Here is an 18,519-nt window from a genome sequence, read left to right as displayed (position 1 = left end):
TCCCAAATGGAAATCCATGCTTGGTTATGGAAAAGGAGGAAGACACATGGAGGGAGGGGGTAAATTGCTTTAGGCACGCACAGCAAGAAAAGAGCAGAGGGCAGCTTGCAGGGGCTCTGGTCAGCCACCACGACGACACAGGCCGCTAGGGAACCTGGCAGTTCTCTTGGTGTAGGTCACCTCTGTTCACTGGCCCACAGTTCAGCCCTTCATAGTGCCTGTCAGGACACTGAGTGAGTTGGGGCAATGAATTTTAAGTCTGTCTTGTTTGGGACATCTCCCCAGCACCTTGGCTCCTGGGTGGAAGCCCACAGCAGCAACACACATCTGGTTCTCATGTATTTCCCAGGCTGGTATGGAAATGCCCAGGCTTCATGGCAGAAACCTGAGCTGGTGTGACAGGCAAATTTCTCTGCTGAGCAGCGTAAAAGTTTGGATAGTTTCAGAGTGCTGGGTGGCCCCTACTGTTGATGTGAAGCACATGACCTCCCTCCTCATTCTATTCTCTTAGAGTTCATTGCTCCACAGTGAGGGCATCTCACACACCAGAGAAGGAATCTTCCCTAGGTAGTAGGATGGCACAAGTAACATCACCGGTGGAATAATTTTGGACACCTGAAGAGTGTTCTCATCTGAAAAACCCCACCTAAATAAAATGGGCCTGGCGTATTTTTTCATCAGTGGCTTCCTGGGTACAAGCCTCTTTTGCCTGGCCCAGGCTGTTAGCAGACTCTGGGCCCTACATTAGACTGTGCATCCTGACATTAAAGCTACTACAGCTTCTGTGAGTGGGCAGCCAACCCCAGAGTTAGATCTTAACAGAATAGCTTCATATGTCAACAGCAAATTAGCAGCTGTCCTTAAGAACCTGGAGGCACCCTGAGAACAAATTCCCCGCAGACTCTGAGAACCCAATGAAAGAGGAAGCAGAGGCTGTCACACAGCTCCAGTAACTCCCAGCAGTTTGGGCCCTGCTGCCAGGGCTAAGAAAATCAGTTGTTCCCCTTCCTTGGATCAGCTGCAGATTAGCTTGAGACAACAAATACCTGATAAGAGGAGTAGGGGTGGAGGGTGGAGCTGGCCCTGTGGTCCTCCCTGGCGGTCCTCTGGCAGATCTCAGGCTCTGAGCTAAATGACCGGAGCTCCCCCACAGTGCCCTTCTGAACTTCAGGAGGTGGCCCAGAGCAGAATAGCGGAGGCCTTTGGTCTCTCAGACCTGCCATGCCTCCCCCCACCCCTTACTTTACAGAGGCCTACAGCACCTACTTTTGAGAGGACTTGCTTTTGCAGGAAACTTGGTAGAGGGATGTGGGGAGAGTTGGAGGCATGTTTCCTGCATTCACAGCTCTTGGAAATTGACATATGAAGAAGAGATCCAGAACTGCCAAGATAGGGGCTCCATGGTATCAGAAAACCTCTTTCTTCCTGGTGAACCCCTGAGACTCTCCCTAAGTAACCCCAACACTTTGTTCAAGATGTCAGGTAAGCTGGGAGAAGGAGTTTGCTCTGTCCCCTATCCAAGTAAATGCAAATGAATTTTGCTTCTTAAAAAGAAATGTTATGGATTTAAACTTTTCCCAGCCAAAATCCACCTAGTGTTCTCAGGGTCTCTTGTCAGCAACCATAGCCCACCCCCATCTCTTTTTCCATTTTTCTTTGTGGCTTAAGGTTGCTGTGTTTAGGAGGGTTGTTTGTGTGAGCAAGCCTTCCTGTCTCCACTCTCACCCCATCTCCCTGGATGCAATTGCAGTTGGAAGCCGCACACACAAAAAAACTCTTTTAAAATTTTCTGCTATTCTTCTTGACTAGAAGAGTTGACAAGACATAGACATATTAAGATGCATAAAATACAGTGGACTGATCAGCCAAAATGCATCTCATTTGCACTTGTATGTAGCCAGGAGAAGGCGTTTGTGTCACCACCACGGCCCCCAGCCTTCTCTGCCATGCTGGGCTGACTGGCTGGAATTTCTGAGAAGGCCCCACTGCAGAGGCTATTTGCTGAGGTCCTGGTTACAGCCCCAGCCCAGCCCAGGCCAGCAGGGGTGGGAGGAGTTGGGGAGGGATCTGTAGGCCCTGCCTGAGGGCTTGAGTCAGCCTTGGCAGGCTGCTTTGAGCAGCTCAGGGGCTAGAAAGCCTGGCTGGTGGATGCAGAAACTCTGTGGGGCTGTCTGGGTTGAATTAAAGAAAGAGGACACTGTGAGGTAGTCATTGACCACATTTATACCCACTTCTAATCCCTTCCCCAAAGTTTTGTCCTCTTTACCCCGTTTGTCACTGGTGGAGGGATACCTCTGCCTGATGGGTTCCTCCATCTTCTAGTCCTGAATTCAGACCCTGAGCTTCTCCTTCCTGCAAACATCTCCTGTGAGCCCCACTCCTCTGTCCCCGAGTTTCCAGACTGATGCCTCTCCCACCAACTCTGAGAGGTTCATGGGAGCTGCACCAGAGTTGTCCGGGAACCAGTGGGGCTGTGGGCAAAGTTAGGGATCATTATGATGTTCCCCCTCACCACCCACCTAATGGTAGGTACCCACCCTACTCTGTTGCTTGGATCTTGAGTCTTCCTGTTCCCAGGTGCTGAAGTGCCCAACTCCTATCCACTAGCTGGAGGCTGGGGTTGCACTCAGATGCTGGGTCACTGCCAAGGGGACAGGGCATGCCGGGTAGAGGGTCCAGAGGAACTAGGGTCCTTGAAGAACCTAGGAGGCAGGGCAGAGGAAATGCCCTACTAGTTGCTCTGAGAGCTCCAATGGCACATCCTGGGGGCATCTTTTCCACAACGTCCCCTGTGATTTCCCTGCAAAGGCCATAGTGACAGACTCCACCAGATCCCCACTTCCCTAGCAAACTTCCTTTCGCCCAGCAGGGTGGCTTGTGGCTGCTTCTGGGTCTGCATCTTTAGGCCAAATGGCAGCCCATGACTTTCCCGCTCCCACTAAGGACGAGGTATGCGGCCCAGCAAGACTGCTGGCTCACCAGGTGTCTGCCTGAGGAACAGCCACTGATAATGCCCTGCGAACTCAGGTGCAACCACCCACTCATGCTCAAGGCTGCCTGCAGGAGTGGAGGGTCTGAGGCTGCAAGGCCGACCTGTGAGTCCTGAACCATTGACAGCCTGGGCACAAGTTCGGAGTCCTGGGGAACAATCAATAGACTCTATGTCCTGAGGGTGGGAGACATGCCTGTAAGGTGTGGGTCCTTTAAAGATCCTTGGTACTACTTTTGCATGAATCCTTTGTTACAGCTTTGTCAGCCTGCACTCCTTCAGCAGCACCCCCTCCCGGGCCTCTCCACCTTCCCTCATTTCCTCCCCACACCCCAAAGGAGAGAAGGTCTGGGTAGGGAATCTGGTCAAATCAAGTGCCCTGCTCCAGATCCCCTCCTGCAAAATGTCTGTCCCTAGGTTATGATCTCCCCTTCATGCTTGGGGCACATGAACATGGTTTGCCCTGCCTTTGCCTTTGGGGTGAGGTTCTCTTGGAAGAAAAAGCTTTCTGAATGTGACCTCAGGCTGCCGCTGCCGCAGACTCCTGCTGCTAATGAATGTGTAGCTCTTGCGCCACAGACACAGATGGGGGTGACTAGGGTGGGTACAGCAGAGCGCATGGGTAGGGGGTAACCTTCCCTCCCACAGTAAGGACTGGAGGATTATTACAGAAAGAGTAGGGTGAGGATAACACAGCTCCAAACTCAGTTGGTTCCTTCCTACTGGCTACAGGGCAACCAGCTCCTGCTGTTGCTGTTCCGGGGTGGATTGCTCCCCTCACCTCCCAATTGAGGTCTGACTGTTCTATAGCCAAAGTACAGCCCTAGGCAAATGTTTAAAGGAAGATGCTCTGACACACAGGAGGTACCAGTAATGGCTGTGTTCATGCACATGAGCTTACCTGTGTCATCATATTATAGTTGCACTCTCCCCAGTTTTTTCTATTTAATTTGTCTTCATTCCTCCTTTCTTAGCCTTTCTCTTTGTACAAGTCATTTGGAGAAAAATCAAGTGTGAGCACCTCTGTGCAGAATCTCTATGTTATGCAACACACACAGGGAGTCCTGAAGTTACCATTTTGCTCCAAATCAGTCAGCAAGAGGGTTTCTGGCTGCAGTGGGATGAGGTAGAGATGTCAGGGTAATGTAAATGGAGGTGCAGGCCTCATTTCCAAGGGGTGGAGGGCTTTTATTTTCCTCCTCAACGACCCAGTTCAAGACCCAGGAAAAAATGGGACAGGTAACTGATCCATCTTTGGGTCTCTCTCCCTTCACTTCTAACCACTCACTGGCAGGCCCTCTGCTTTGATAAACAGGGAAAGCTTGTGGGATCAGGTATATATGTAAACAGTACTGACCTCCAACAGCCCCTCCTTACCGAAAGGCACAAAGCCCACTTTAGGTGCAGGCTCTTCAGAGCCTTTTAGGGTCACCATTTCCATTTCCCAGATGTAGCTGGACTCAAGCCTACTTGCTTAGCATCCTTCTTGTTAAAAATATTCAGGATAAATATTAAATACTTCCCCGGAGAGTTAGTGACATTTCTCTGGTTTGAAACATTTTTAAAGCCCTGTTTGGAAGAAATCTTCAAAGAGTACAAAGTCTGATCAGTAGGATTGCCTAAGTAAGTGTAAAAGATTTCTCCTCCAAAAATGTTAATTAAATATAGTTTGTAGGTGTTGTTTTATTAACTGATGGGTTTTTCCTTACACATTCTCAAGACCAAGCTAGTAAGACATTCCTTTCCATTTTTCTAGTTTTTGGGTGATACTATACTTTCTGATTAGCCCTTTTTTTATTTTTAAACTCTGCTGGAGGGTTTTCAACCTTGGAAATGTAAAGGAAAAAACAGACTCTCCCTTTAAGACTCTTACAGGGTGGGTCAGAGTGGAAGAAACCTGCCTGGCCCCCACTCACATCTCGAAGAAGCCTTGTCTGAACTTGACAGTGGCAGGTTTGGCACCTCTAATGTTGGCACAAGGTGAGCTCTTTGAAATGAGTATCTACTCTATTTCACTATGCAATGTTCCAGCTGACTAAATGGGCTGCCTTCTGCAGAGAGGCAGTCCTAGAGGACAGAACTAATGTGTGATCTCCCAGGAAACTTTTCATCAGAACATCCCTTGTCCTTTTGTTTTTGTATTAAAAAGATGTTTATGCTTTCCTCTCAGTTCCTCCACATTATTTTATAGCTACAACAAAGAAACATGGAAAACGGTTATCTTTTTTTTTTTTTTTTTTTGTCATTTGTAAACGTGTCTCGTATTGGGAACTCACAAAGCCCCAGACATACCTCAGGTATGTCTCATGCTTTTTTTTTTTTTTTCCTTGTGCTTTTGATGTTTATTCCTGACTCAATGGTTTACCTAGAGAATCACAGTTGATTTTGCCTTTCCCTGGACAAATCTCTCCCCTCAAAAATGCTCTCTCCTAACTTTCAGGGGAAGGGGATTAACTTAGAAAAAGCTTCCTGAATTAAAGAAGATGAGACTCAGGTTTTCCAGGTAAGTGATACCAGCTTATACTGGTGATGCGGAAGCCAAGAGCTGGTATCTATCCCCCTTAGTGTAAGTCCTCTCAGGAAGGAGGGCGGCAGAAGCATTACCACGGACATTTCTAAAGCTGCGGGAACTAAGTGAGTTTTATAGATAAAATTCTGATGTAGTCCCAAACAGCTCAAGTTACTTAAATTTGAGTGGTTTTTTTCACATGCACACACATGCACACACAACACACCAACCAGGGGTATACCACCAGCGCATTTCCACTGGCCAGCTCTCGTGGTAGCAGCCACAAGAAAAAAACGTATTTTCTGAAGAATAAAAAAGGGGCAAAAAAGCACTGCTCCATATCTTGTAAGTGGTTATTTTATACTGCTTGACATTCCCGCAGACAGGAATTGGCCAGACACCCCTGCTCCTTTTTCTAGAAACTGGTAAACTAACCACTCTTCTCCTTCCTCAAGACCTATCTATTTTTAAAAGCTAAAATTTCTCTTCCCAAAGGGAGGAAAAGAAAGGAATGAATTCCATTAATGAATTGCATACATGGAATGTGGCTCGTCTAGGGCAACTGTATTTGTAAATAAATGTCTTCCTGTTTATTATAAAACGAACTCGAATGCCTCTGGAACACTTAATACAGCAAATATTTCAACGTATGGTTTGATCTCCACTGTTTGTTTGTTCGTTTGTTCGTTTATTGGTACTCGCTGGAAAGAAATTGTGTTAAATGGAGTCAGTTTGGGGTGGGGAGGTGGTCATCATCCTTCGACACCCTGGCTGACCTGGGGAGGAGTCACCTCCCAAGTTCTCACATTAGCCAAAGTAGGAGCAGAGAGGGAAAGTTCCCTGGCAATATTATTGGAATCAATCTGGGGAGTTTCAGTTTTGCCCCTGAACCTTTCTAAAGGTGACCATGGCCTCCTTTTGCAGCTTCAGAAGCGAAGCCGGCGTGACATCCTGTTGGCGCCTGAGCAGGGCACCAACCCATCTCTTGCGCTCACCCACCACCAGCTCAGCAACCCCGTGCTGGACCGGGCCCCTGGGCAGGGACGGAGTGCGGTAGGTGACCGTGAAGCGGCGAGGCACTGGCCGCCACCTCAGCGTTCGGGAAGCGCTTGAATTTCCCACTCGTGGGAAGCAGAGGTGCGCGACCCAGGCTCCTCGGAGTCCTCCAGATTTCCATCCAGAGTGCGGGGCACAGGGCGTGAGGCAGAAACTTCACAAAGCGCGGGCTGCCTCCAGTCCTGTTCCTGCTCTGCTGGCCAGGTTCAGAGACGTCCACTCATTCCCAAACAATGCGACCCATCCGCATGTGAGGCCAGTCCTCAATGACCCCTGCCCCCCACCCCCCAACAGATGGACTACAGCAGAGGGCTGGATACTTATTCTGAGCCAATGCATCCCCTTCCCTGGGTGGTACCCTCGGGAAAAGACCCCAAGTGCACCCATCACGGCAATCCCAGGCCCCGGTCTCTAGGCTGGGCCACAGACTTTGAAGATTCAGTGGGTGCAGCTCAGTCTTGACTTTTCTTCCAGGGCTCCAGGGTTGAGGCAGCAGCCAGGTGGGTCTCAGAGACAGCCGAGCCTCTCTGAACTCCAGCATCCCAAGAGGGGAGGCGGCAACCGAGTTCCTGGGGAGAAAAGGCTGGAGCCCAGCACGGAAAAGCCAACAAGGTCGAGCAGTGGTCTACCAGCATTTCTGCCTTTAGTTCCCACCTGCGTTCAGAAAGTAAGCACCAGAACCTCTGGAACCTGAGCCCACCCGAGCTCAGCTACTCCTCCAACCTTCCAAGAAAACTTTCACAACTTCCCATTTGTTTTCTCCTCCGTTTTTTAAAAAAGTATTTCTCCAGCCACCGGCCTTGTGGATTGCTCTGCCAGCTGCCCTTTAGTCTCTAGGGCTCTCGAGCCTCGAGTATTTACAGAATTATAATAATAATAATTATTATTAGGCTGGGGGAGGAGAGCAAGATCAGAGGACAGTGGACTGAGGGGGAGACTAGAAATGTTGATGAAAAGGAATATTTCGACCTGTGTTTTAAAAAGTTTGGTTTGACAATTATCAGTAACCTCGATAGACAACTTCATTAAAAAAAATTTAATGCTTCTGAAAAGCCGTTTTTACATCGCTTTTAGGAAGATAGATGAACAAAATATCGCGTTTCAAGCTATTTTGATCTGTAATTAAATGGCAGGATCGGTTTGTATTCTCCTACGGCTTTTACAGAAGTTGCAGTGATCCAAAGTCGGGTTGCTGTGTCAGAGTGGCATTTTTATTAATGAGAATACAAAAAGCTTGCATATTCTTAGCCCTGCTTGAATTTAGTTGCTAAGCAACCGCTGTATGGTAATTCATCCGCGAAATTTAAATCTTTGAGAAAGGATCTTGCGTTTTGCTGAATGGTCGCCACGAGGAAAACAACTTGTGGGACTGGCCAGCTGTTACGCCAGGGTAGGGATGCCACCCCTCCGCGCCTGCCACCGTCCCACCTGGCTGCCCGGCTCTGCCGCCCGCCCCCGGAAGACTGCCGCTGCCTCAGGTCCCCAGCACTGCCCTCGTCCGCTCCTCTGTGACCTTCCATCTCCGCGCGAGGCAGGCCCTGCACCTGACCAAGCCCTCTGCATCCTTAGGGCGGCAGAGACTAGACAGACTTTCCACAGCCTCGCTCCTCACCTGCACCCACAGACACGCATACACACGCACACGTGCGCACACACACTGGTGCACACATCGTGCCACCACATGAAGGCCAGTTGCCCAGACCCCTCTGAGGTCATTTCCAGAGCGGGCTCATAAAGAACTCAGCCCACAACCCTCCAGAAGACCAGGCTGCAGCTCCGGCTGGCCGGCAGTGACATCATAGGCTCCTGCTCACCATGCTCGCGCCCACATTTTAGGGTACTGGAACAAACACGGATGTGAAATCAAGAATGAAAGAGAGTAATCTAATTAATAGGCCATGAGCCAGGCTAACAAAATCAAAGAATCTGATTACACAAGTACCCCTCTTGCTATCTCCGCTGCCCCCACCCCCATGCCTCTCTTCCAGCCTCTGCATGACTTCCTTTCCTAGACTGGAAGGTTCAGGAGGCAAACCCAGAGCTCTCTGATTTCCTTACTGAAATCAAGATCAAGCCCATGGTGGGGCTTCGCAGCCAGGAGGTCACATGGGAGACCTTCAAGGAAGGAACTGAGATGACCAAGAGACCTACAAAACTTGGAGATCTGAAGAGGTGACCTGCACACTTTTTACATGTATCACTCTCAACAACAGCAGCAACTACAGGGAGACACACCTGTGCTGATGTTTGCTTGTGCTGTCAGTAACAGGCTAGGAGAAAGAGGCTCTTCATTCACAGTCATTTTAAGAGGACGCTTAAAAAGAAATATGTAACACAACTCTTTTTTCTACATTATCATGTTTCTGGGTCACAGATAACCTCAAAGTCTTAACACTCTTTCAACACCGCTCCCCAGCATAGATGTCTGAATACAGCCAGGTATTAGGTTTTATCACTGATACAGAACATCTGTTCTAATCTGCCTCGTCAGCCACATGCATTTCATGAAAGAATTCTTTAATTTCTATCCTTCTGTCTTGAAAAAAAACAGGTCCAACTCCTAAATAATTAATTTCAAGTCTGCATCCAGTGCCAATACTTGTTGCATCTATTTTAGAATTTGATTAATTACCCTGGAACTTGGGCAAACTAAACTCCATGTGGAGAGAATGTTTCTTCTTTCAATTTAGTTCTGAAAGCTACATGTTATTGATGGATCTTACTCTATTTACATACAAATTGGTGCAAATATGCCCATCTCTTAAAATGCATTTTGTATAAATATATAAAAGTGTCATTTTTAATTTAGCTTGAGAGGTTGACCATTTATTAGAAAAATAAATGAATAAATACAACAATATATTGTTGCTTCCAACAGGATAAATACTTTACAAATATATAATTTAAAAACAAATTTAATTGTTAAAATTATTTAAAATATTACACTTATTGATAAACTATCAATAGTATATACTGCATTTAATATTAGAACCAATTCTTTGAATGTTGAAAACCATTCATACAAAACATTATGAGCATGGTAATGAGCAACTACTGGAGGCTACAGGGAAGCAGAGGGACTCTCTAAGATCAATAATGAACAGTTCTGTTTTGGAACAAAGAAGTCGTCCTTAGCTCAGTACTTTAAAAAAGGCAGAGCAACAACAGCAAAGTGAGTATTTTAAATACACCTTGAATGATTTATTGCCCAGACTTTCAGGAGAAGATGGCTGGGTGAATGAGGTGACTGAGGCTTGGACAACACACCAGGAGCCACAGGAGACTGCAAAGTATAAATGGGCCTGGTTTGGGATTAGCCAGATTGATGGAACGGAACTTTGTCACTTTCCTTTGGGTTGGAAGAGGAGGAGGGGGTGGATTGAAATGGAGGAAACAAATGGGCACTTTACGAAGCACAAGCCACTTGCTCTGCAAAGGAACACAATGACCAAATTCATTAAAGAGATCTGGTGATATATAACAATATTTTCATTATTTATGTTAGTAACAATATAAGCCTTAACACAAAACCTCTCAGTTCTATCTGCTCTCTTTTGTTTTCCAACCATAAATTTCATTTTGTAAATACATTCGAAGGGTTGATTTTCAAAATACGGAGTGCTAGCATTAACTCATTAAAAAAAAATGTAAAATAATGAAATAAAATGGTCCTGCTTTCCCAGCTTCTCCAGTTAAAAGTTTCTGTTACCCCTAAATCAGGGCTTCTTCCAACATAATCAGCAAAGGTTGATTTTTAATAGCAAACAGTGTGAAATCTAATGGCAGTTCTTTTGTTGTCAACCAAATAAAGTAAGCAGATAGCTCCTAAAATTTTAAATAGACCCACCGTCTAATCAACCACTACCAAATATAGGGAAAACAGGATTTCATCTCACATGCCAGTAGTATCCAACATATGAAAACCACCACACCCAATCCTCAGCTTTCCAATAAGCCTTCTTTGCTTGCCCCTGTAGACCCTCAAAAATGATGAAGTTTGCCCCGACTCCCAACTCCAGGTTGTAAATTCACTGGGCAGAGAGATTACAATAGGAAGAAAAATAAGGGACCAGGAAAGCCAAGGAAAGTAAATTGTGATTTCTTGTTTTCATTTTTTCCTTTTTCTGTTTATTAAATATGGCCTTTTTCAGATTTCACAAATCAAAATGATTGTGATTTTTAGTACAATTTGGTGTTTAAAATAATGCAACCCACCGCAAGCCCATCTGGCTGAGCTTGATTTATGAAAGTGGCAAAGAAGTGGCCTGGAAGAAATAACTGTTCCTTGTTGCTCTCACAGTTTTCCAGGTTTTTTAACCCCTGCACTGATATCTTAAGGAGAGGAAGTGAGGATGAGAGAAGAAGGCAAAAGTGAGTGACAGCTAAATGAGATTAGGGGAAAATTATTCTATAAAATCACAGCTTTATCATCCCCAAATACTTTTTTAAAGTTCTATATGAAAGGACTTAGCTAAGCAGAACCGTTTCTGTCTTTAGTACTCAACCTGAGGCATCGCATTTTCAACCCCACCCCCCCATTGTAAATATTGATACCTTAATGTGATAAATGTGACCACTCTACAGGGTGTATCAAAGGAGTGATTCTAAAAGCTCCCCCGCCCCCAACTGCCTGGGCCAGTAAAGAAGATATAGAAACACACTGGGGAAAGACCAAAACACAGAAATGTAGAATCTTATGTCTGAGCTGGTATTCACACTGAGGGTAATGCAGTGTGGACCATATTCAGGATTTTAGAACTACATTTTTTCATTACAGGAAAACCAAACCAAACCAAACAAACCCCAAAACGGCTTAATAATTTAAACTTAATTACATAGTTATCAATGGAAAGTAATTGATATAAAATGCTATAGACTTGTGAACTAGTTTTCACAACTACTAGTCTTTAGAAAAAGAGGAAAGAGACATAGATAGCAATATGGTGGGGAGGAGAGGGAAGAGAGGCTAAACTCTGGGAAGGGGACTCTGTATTAACCACTAATAATCAGTTGGCACATTTTTACTGATGACGACATAGTCCAATCTAATAAAGATGAAAAGGACCCAAGTATCTCCAAGGAAAGGACAAAGACACTAAAAATGCCCCCTGAAATTAAGGAAAGAAAAATATTGTGAAATTTATAGTTTATCAAGGAGTGACTACTAAGTTAAAATTAAAGTACTAGCAGATTGTGTCATGTCTGTCCTTTACTCTAGATTTCCAAATCTACCTCAGGTGCAGTAAGTTCTACTTTACTTCCTCAGTGCTCTCACTTAAGGATATGCATTAGTAAAAAAATATTTTCTAAAGAACTATTTTATTCCCACACAGTGTTTATGCATCAGACACAGGCTATTTCATTCTAACAAATTTATTTTCTCCATCAGCTCTTACGGAATCACTACTCAAATTAAATTACAATCAAATGATCACATCAAAAGATACCCTTATTACCTAACAACTGTCCATATTTTCATTTCATTTTGATTTGTGCTCGTCTGAAAAAAACACGTAATACAAGATCTGGGGAAAAATAAATTACCGTTTTGCAGCAGTTCATAAGTATTCTGAATAAAATATTAAAAGAAGTCATTTAATGAAAATATAAAGCAAATATTTTTAGATCAACAACGGATCTAACAATTCTATATTGCCGTCTTTTGAAAAGTCTGTTTATTAAAACCTACCAAAAACACTGCTTGGAAATGGCAGTATTATATAGTCACATCCACAGCACCCATTCAATCAAAGTTGGCAACGGATTGAGGAGCGAAGTCCAAGAAGGGCAGCGGCTGGTGCTCAGTCTTTCCAAATCCCTTTATCTGAGTCAGTCCAGAAATAAAAAATAAAAATATTAATAAAAAAAATATTAGCGGTGGAATCTTTAGGCATTGTCCACCCGAGTGGCAGCCATTGCGGTCGGGGTTGTTGGCCAGGCCTCGCTCCGCGCCCAGTCTGCCCGCCCGCACCCCTGTTCTGCCGGCTCTCCTACTCCTTGACAGGATGAGCGGATGTCCCCTTCACCCTCGCTCATCACTCTGCTCTTTCGTGATGCTTTTATTTACGAGGTTATGTGGATGAAACGTATTCTTTTTCTTTTGGCATTGTTCTTCAGTTTGTTAATGTCAGAAGCTGTGAATATTATTTTTAATGGAGACTGTTCTTTTTTCTCCTTCCTATTTCATAGTCAGTTTATTTTGTCCCCAAATGACTTTAATACGTCCAAGAAGAACCGGGTTCCGGAGCAGAGTCATCCCTGATTAAACCCGGTGCCTCTGCTTTCTTTCAGATCGCTCTCAGGAAACAAGGTACGGGTGGATCACTTTAGGCAGCCCTTTGGAGGGAGGGGAGTAGGAGAGACGGGTACTTTATTAAGAGGAGAGGAAAAGGCAGGTGCTAGGTTCTGTCCACGTCGCCGTGTGGGACTTCTCAGCGTGCGCAAAACTCCACGAGTGTAGTTTTGGTGCGCTGGCATTTTCACCCTTCTTTGAAAACGAAATCAAGAACAAAAAACGAAACACCACCACAGTATAAATGAGATCTCACGGTCGCCCTCCTTCTCTCTTCTGGTTTTGTTTGTTGTGTATGTATGTAAAACCGTCTGAGTATTTATTATGCTTTTTTGTTTGTTTTGCCCCTCCCTCCTTGGGCTTCAAAAAACATCTCTTCGGTCTTTTTTTCCTATCTAAGGGTGGGCAAGCCTGTCTTTGGGTAGAGGGGAGGACGGCGGACGGGCAGGGGCCTGGGGCAGTCCCGGTGCGATGCGGCTTCGGTGGTGGCGGCGACTGTGCAGGCGGCGGCGGGCCTTCGTGTCGCTGCTTCCCTGGCTCTCACTGCACGCTCGTCTGCAGTCCGTGGTGTGGCGGCGGCGTGTCGGCGCTCACAGTGCCCACTTGCGAGTAGACGTCGTCGGGAGTCTGCTGTTGAATCCCGGGTGGCGTCATGCGCTTCTCCTTTTGGCGTCGGTTGCAGAACCAAACCCGTACGACCTCCTTCTCGAGCTGCAGGCTGTCGGCCAGGTTGGTGATCTCCTGCGCCGAGGGCTTGGGGCACTTGAGGAAGTGGCTCTCAAGCGCGCCCTTGACGCTCACCTCGATGGAGGTCCGCTTCTTGCGCTTGCGGCCCTGCGCTGCGATCTTGTCGATGCTGGTTGGGCTGCCGGTGCTCGAGTCCGCCTCCTCCAGCCACTTGTTCAGCAGAGGCTTGAGCTTGCACATGTTCTTGAAACTCAGCTGCAGGGCCTCGAAGCGGCAGATGGTGGTCTGCGAGAACACGTTGCCGTACAGCGTGCCCAGCGCCAACCCTACGTCGGCCTGTGTGAAGCCCAGCTTGATGCGCCGCTGCTTGAACTGCTTGGCGAACTGCTCCAAATCGTCCGATGTTGGCGTATCCTCGTCAGAATGCGGGTCGTGGCTGTTGAGTCCTGGCCCAGCGCCGCCACCAGTGTGGTGTGGAGGGCCCTGCGCGTGGTGCGGGTGAGGCGGGTGCGGGTGGTGGTGGTGGTGGTGGTGGTGTTCCGCCAGCTCGGGCGTGTCCCCGCGCACCAGCCCTGGGTGCACCAGGCTCTGCGCCCCGCCACCCGCGCTGCCACCGCCAGGCCCAGGGGGTGCGCTCAGCATGCCGTTCACCGTGAAGCCCCCGGGCTGCGAGTACAGTAGGCCCTGCGGCGGCGGCTGCTGGCTCCCCGCCATGGACGGGAGGTGCGCGGCTGCGGCAGCCGCAGCAGCGGCTGCTGCTGCAGCGGCAGCCCCCCACCCCCCAGGGTGGCCCTGGTGCGGCGGCGGCGGTGGGGGCCCGAGGTGTGGCGGCCCGCGGTGGTGCAGCGCGGTGCCGGCGTGCAGGTCCTCGCGCCCCGCGCCTCCCTTCACGTCGGGGCCCTGCGGCGGCGGCGGCTGCTGGGGACTGCCGGCCATGCCCACGGCGCTGCCGGACCACGGCGAGCTCGCCTCTACCGCGGCGGCGGCAGCGGCGGCTGCGGCGGCGGCGGCGTGGGGCAGGGCCGTGACCCACTGGTGCGCGTGGCTGAGCATATGGCCGCCGTTGCTGGCGGCCATGGCCCCCTGCATGAAGTCGCTCTGGACCATCTTGACTGAGGACGGGTCCCCTCGGTAGGCGCCGGAGGTCACAGCGGCACTGCCGGGCTGGAGGCCGCCCCCTCCGCCGCCCGTGCCGCCGCCCCCGCCGCCCCCGCCCCCACCGCCGCCGGCCCCCGCCGCATCCGTGTGTACAATGGAGCCGGCCGCCAGCAGGCTGTTCCCCGGCAGGTAGGGGTTAGAAGCCGCCGTGGCCATGCCGCTCCTCTCCCGCCACCCCACCGCCGCCACCACCGCTGCCGCAGCAGCAGCCGCGGCCGCCGCGCCACCCCCCCTTTCCCGCCTTCTCCCCCCCCACTCCTCCCCCGCCCCCGCCGCGGGCCCCTATCGGCCCGGCCGCCGCCTGCGCCGCCGCCTCCGCCGCAGCCTCTGCCTCCCCGGCCGCCGCCGCCGCCTCCGAGGCCCCCGGCCGGAGCTGCGAGGCCCTCGGCAGGGCGCGGGGGTCGCCGGCCGGCCTCGGTCAGCTGCAGCAGCAGAAGCACCGCTCTGGGGAGTGGGGCTAGCTTCTCGGGGCGTGCTCCGTGGCCGCCCCCTTCAGGGGGGGTCTTGGCCGCCCCCCAGCCCCGGCGTGTTCGTCTTGCTCCAGCGGGGCGCGCCGAGCGGGGTGCGGGCCTGCGCTCGGGCTCTAAGCCGGGGCACCCGGCTCCCACTCTTCCTCGTGTCCCGGTGAACTCGGACTCTGCCCGGACGCTGGGCTCGATCCACCTGCTAAGTGGCGATTTCACGGGAGACAACAAAGAAAGAAGCCGTTTCTTTCTTCCTGAATCAAATTATGGATGACCAACAGCGGGCCTGCTCCTTTCCTTGGCCGCTCTCCTCTCTCCTCAGGAACACATTTCACTCGTTATCCCTTGGAGTAGTAAAACTTTTTTAGTCCTTGAAGGCGTGGTGATGCTGGCTGCTGGCGTGTGGGGAGAGGAGAGGCTAGCTCCTGCTCTCGTCTGGTCCTCTCGTTTCAAGTTTTGTTCTGTCCTAGGAAAACTTCTTGCGATGCTGCATTGCTCTGAAGTTGCTATTGCCGGAACTCTTGGTTGTCTCTGAAACAAGAGTCCTCTTTCATTCTCCTCGCAACAGTCACAGTCTGATGCGACATCTTTCCTTTTGGGCAGAAACGAGGAAACAAATATAACAAGAAAAAAATGAACAGGAGAAAAATGAGGTCGAATGGCTCTGTTACCTTGTTGCTGAAGGTTGGGGTTGGTGTTTTATTTTTTTCCCAGCAGTTGTCTGGAGGAGGAGGAGGAGAAGGAGGAGGAGGAAAAGTGCATTGGTGGAGGTTGAGGGGTGTGTGTGCATATAGGGGATCCTTGGTACACAACCAACTCCAGTGGGCACGTTGCGCGGCTCGTAGGGTGCACGGCTGGCGCTGGCGCGGGACGTGCGCGAGCGGAGTTGCAGTGGGAGCTCGTTCTGCGCCCTGGTTTGCGCTCTCTTTCTCTCGCACTTTCTCTCTCTCCCTTTCTCTCTCACTTTCTCTCTCTCCCTTTCTCTCTCTCTCTCTCGCTCTCCCTCCCTCTCTCTCCCCCAGTCTTGCCCGCCCGCTTGCGCTCCAATCTGACAGTTCGCTCTCGGTCCCTCCCTCTCAGAGCAGGGACTGTCGAATGTTTACCCTCCGCCGCGAGCGCACACCCACCACCACACTTTCCCAAATACAAGGAAGTCGAGCACCAGGGGCCCTGTTGATTGGCTACCTGCTGGGTGATTGGCAGGCCCAGAATGACTGGCTCAGGACGCGAGGCCCCCCTTCCGGCCGTTTCGATTGGTTGCTTTTTAATTTAGGCAGAGCGTCGTAGTTGCGGGAAATCTGTCCTCCCTCAGGCTCCCTCCCCCTCTGCACTTTCTCCTCCCCGCCCCTCCCCCGCCACCCTCTCCGCCACATCTTAACTCTTAGCGTCCGGCAGAGTCCTAGGCGTACCCTCCGCGGCTCTGGACGTTCGCAAGGAGGCCTGGGAGGTCGGAAGGGAAGCGGAGAGAACAGAGAGGGAGGGACAGAAGACGGGGTTAGAATCAGAAGGAAAACGAAGAGGGGGGGAAAAATCATGACATAGAGCAACCAACCCACTCCACCTAGGATTGCGTAGTGTCGCAGCCCTCCCGCCCCCTCCCATCCCAGAGATTTGTACAGCGTGCGGCAAAGATGCACCTTTCAAGCTAATACCTATAGACAGATGTGACCCCAGTGGTTTCAAAGTTTCCTTTTTCGTTCAGCAGCAGGCCCCCATCGCGGTCTCGGCGGGGTTGGGAAACCGGAGCTCGCAGCGCCAAGATATCGGGTAGTGGCCACGCTTCTTGGAAAGGCGCCACCGCAACTTTCCGCAGCGGCTTCGCGCCGGCGGCGGTCCCCTTTGTTTAAGTTCTCGCGTGCCATCATCTGGGAAGCCTTCAGCCCGGGACCAGCGCGGTGCCCGCGCGTGCGAGCGGACCTCTCCCTGCCGCGCTGCGCTCGCCCCCACCTCCCTTGCCTGGCTCCCTCTCCTTTCCTCCTTCCCCCTCCCTCCTCCCTCCTCCGGGTCAGGCAAGTAGCACGCGTTCCCTTGTGAGTTTGGGGGGTGCTGGTCTGCAGAGTGGGGCGATGTTTTTGAAAAGCATGCCGACCTTGCCCCATAGATACATCGTAAACGTATTCCCATCCCAGTGACTTTAGGATGTTGCAGCCGGAGCCGGCCTAAAGAACCGGAATCCAGTCGCCGCTCCCTCCACCTCTTACTAGGTGTGCTTAATGTGTGTGTCTGTGTGTATAACTTCAGTGTGGTTATTAGTGGTGGGATTTGCTTGCTGGCTTTTCTAAGGCACGGTGGTGCTTTTCTTTCTTTTCTGCCCCCAATGGGTTTGCGGAGTAGATAGGGCTGGCGACGACAAACGCTTTCTCAGCCCCAACCGGGCTGAAAGAGTTAAGGGGGATGGGCGGGGGAATGCGAGGGTAGGCGGGAGAAGCGGGGTGGGGGACGCGGCCAAGCGGAAACGCTGCGCGGAGGAACCTCAGCGAACCAAGAAAAAGGAGAAAGTGGCAACGAAAACAAGGGCAAATTGAACCCTCCTCGGGGATTTCAAATGAACTAACCCAACTCGGACATTCAAATAAATACATCGTTCTTAATGAGAGTGCGTGTGCACGCAGCCCGCACCGCAGCTGCAGTGCACCAGCTCTGCACCCGCGGCCCCAGCTCGTCCCTGCGGCGGGCGCCGGAGCCGCGGCCCTGGACGTGGAGGCCGAGCCTCCTAGTGCTCCGATTAAATTGTGAACGAAACTGCCCTCCCCTCCCGAGGAATAATTCCTCTGCTGGGTTTAGTTAGGCGAACCCAGTTAAAGCCGGAGAACCCAGCCGCAGCCACGCAGCCTTTGCGTGATTTCCAGATTAACAGTAAACACGTAGAATTTATGTAGGATCTTGTCCAGCTCTTGCTTGCCCAGGGGGGATACCATCGTAGGTAGGTTTTTCAGCAAAGCCATTATTGCTAAGGTATAGATGTGAAAAACAGCGGTAACCAAAGCTCTAACAGCACGATTTTTTCCTTTTGTGTCCCCATAAGCTTCCTTTTTATATTTATGCATGCGTATATACATATATAAAAGATGGAACACAGATTTCATTGAATAAATCTGAGCTCTCCAGGTGCAGACGTTTGAATAGTCAGTGCCAGCACCCCGTGTTTTCCTTTCCTGCCGATTTTGCTTGGATCTGGCTCAAAAACGGAGGGAGTCTCGTGGTTTTGTTTACACTGAATGGGGAGGATAGGAACAGAGCCATGGGGCCGTCTTTCATTAATATACAGTGAGGATTTTGTCTAAATTACTGCTATGAATTTCACAGTACGCTCTTTCAAGGCAGTCTCAGGTGGCCAGACGAAACGTGATAGCGCCTCTGTGAA

At 50.1% G+C, this 18,519-nt stretch overlaps 1 protein-coding gene across 1 annotated transcript; it reads right to left on the bottom strand.

The window, feature by feature from the left end:
* Positions 1-7,052: 7,052 nt before the first annotated feature.
* Positions 7,053-14,911, bottom strand: POU3F3 (POU class 3 homeobox 3). The gene has a single exon (XM_024571826.4). The coding sequence runs from the start codon at positions 14,845-14,847 to the stop codon at positions 13,387-13,389; it is 1,461 nt and encodes a 486-aa protein (XP_024427594.2). The 5' UTR covers positions 14,848-14,911; the 3' UTR covers positions 7,053-13,386.
* Positions 14,912-18,519: the final 3,608 nt, after the last annotated feature.

Source organism: Desmodus rotundus, chromosome 5 (assembly GCF_022682495.2).
Source record: "Desmodus rotundus isolate HL8 chromosome 5, HLdesRot8A.1, whole genome shotgun sequence".
Taxonomy (NCBI): domain Eukaryota; kingdom Metazoa; phylum Chordata; class Mammalia; order Chiroptera; family Phyllostomidae; genus Desmodus; species Desmodus rotundus.
Note: the sequence above shows the minus strand (reverse complement) of the source record. Positions and strands in the feature narration are given on the sequence as shown.

What these genes read in the sequence shown, in the direction of transcription:
- POU3F3 (XM_024571826.4), bottom strand. Translation starts at nt 14,847, where the DNA reads ATGGCCACGGCGGCTTCTAACCCCTACCTGCCGGGGAACAGCCTGCTG.